Source organism: Austrofundulus limnaeus, unplaced genomic scaffold, assembly GCF_001266775.1.
Source record: "Austrofundulus limnaeus strain Quisiro unplaced genomic scaffold, Austrofundulus_limnaeus-1.0 Scaffold721, whole genome shotgun sequence".
Taxonomy (NCBI): domain Eukaryota; kingdom Metazoa; phylum Chordata; class Actinopteri; order Cyprinodontiformes; family Rivulidae; genus Austrofundulus; species Austrofundulus limnaeus.
The window spans coordinates 36,763-38,322 of NW_013953123.1; the positions used below are offsets into that span (position 1 = coordinate 36,763).

Genomic DNA, 1,560 nt, shown 5'->3' on the forward strand with positions numbered 1-1,560 from the left:
GACCATGTCCATCCCTTTATGACCACAAAACCGTTACTAGCGTGGTGTACCTAATAAAGTGGCCGGTGAGTGTATATCCAGAACAGAGAAGAACAGAGGTCCCACCTTTGACATGTCCTCCCATGGAAGAAGAATAACTTGTGTTAAAGTGGAGAGAGACTGTATAACAGGGTGACATTCCCAGGTATGATGCTCAGTTGAGATGAGATGTTTACTGAAGCTGGGACAGGAGGTGCGCCTACAGGAAGCATAAATAGAYGTGACAAAAATAATTTTTGACTACTCTTCAAGACAGGGATTCCAACGGTTTGTTAAAATGATGACCATGGTGGGTGTGTTTGGCAGTGTTGGGGAGAGATGACCAATCTTGCCAATGTTGGAAGTATTTAAAATATTTTTTGTCATGATCCAGCACTGGCTGCTTCAGCGCTGCTCTCCTCTCAGATTGCCATCTCATAMCTTTGCAGGAGTTTGTCATGGATGGGCTGGTGAACATTGTGGGAGGATGTTGTGGTACCACTCCATCACACATCAGGTTAGTATATTATCTTAATGTTTAGATGTTTSTAATGTTTGAGCTTAACTCTGTTGTCTCCACACAGAGCCATATCTGAAGCYGTCAGACACTGCCAGCCAAGAGTTCCTGCAGCTGTTACTTACCAGGATTACTTGCTGCTCTCAGGTATAAAGTGCTTTGAAATTAATGTCTGTTTTTGTTGAACTATTAAAAAGGTTTTTCATCTAATATTTTCTTCCAAACACTTACTACAACTAAATATAAATTGATTAATTGAACAACTTAGAGTGATTACAAGTTTTCTAAGAAAAGTTTTAATTTCATTTTATGGGTGACTATTGTTAGTGGGKATAGAACGTGACTGCTCAGACAGGAGTAACGAAGGTATTGGGATGAGACTGTAAGGCAATGGACAGAGGCTCCATTACAATGTCAAACCAAAGGGGACAAAAACCAAATTCACACTCCCTCCGAACTGCCGAAGTTGGCACTTATTGTCGGTGATCTCAGAGTCGACTCGGCTGCCCCTTTTGACGCAACCCGCCTGCAGAACCTTTTACCCACCTCCCGCTATGATGGTAATGTGTGATTGGCAGTGGTGGGCACCAGTCCGCTAAAGTGCCAGTCAGCTAATTGCGGAGCTAAATATTTCGTCTGCGCTTTAGCGGTCTAACTAATTTTTATAACTCATGAGCGGATTTGCGCTTTCTAAAATTAAAATGAAGTACTGTTAAAAACTAATTATCTGCCAGTCAACATTATCTTCAACAGCGGAAGGTATGGCTGTCAATGAATCACAACAAACGTGATCTATCCAACAGCACCCCTCCCAGACAAACACTCTTATTGTGAAGGTATACATCCTGCTGACTGTTGCTCTTGGTCACGGTTCTGATTTCCCATAATGCTTTGTGTCTGCTTACGTAGTAGGAAGGCAATGTTTAGTACTCGTTTTCCCAGCAAAAACAGTTAACCTTTGTAATCCATACTAAAATTTTGTATGTATTGATTTATTTTACTATACTATACGAGCTCCTTTTTTT

The 1,560-nt window shown here is 41.2% G+C and overlaps 1 protein-coding gene across 1 annotated transcript in view; it reads left to right on the plus strand.

Moving 5' to 3' along the window:
• mtr (5-methyltetrahydrofolate-homocysteine methyltransferase) overlaps window positions 1-1,560 on the plus strand; it is a gene marked incomplete at its 3' end in the record, with an annotated part of 97,370 nt that overhangs the window by 33,010 nt on the left and 62,800 nt on the right. Inside the window, 2 exon segments of the mRNA XM_014028160.1 lie at window positions 468-535; window positions 603-682. Of these exon segments, the coding sequence (XP_013883614.1) occupies window positions 468-535; window positions 603-682 (148 nt within the window).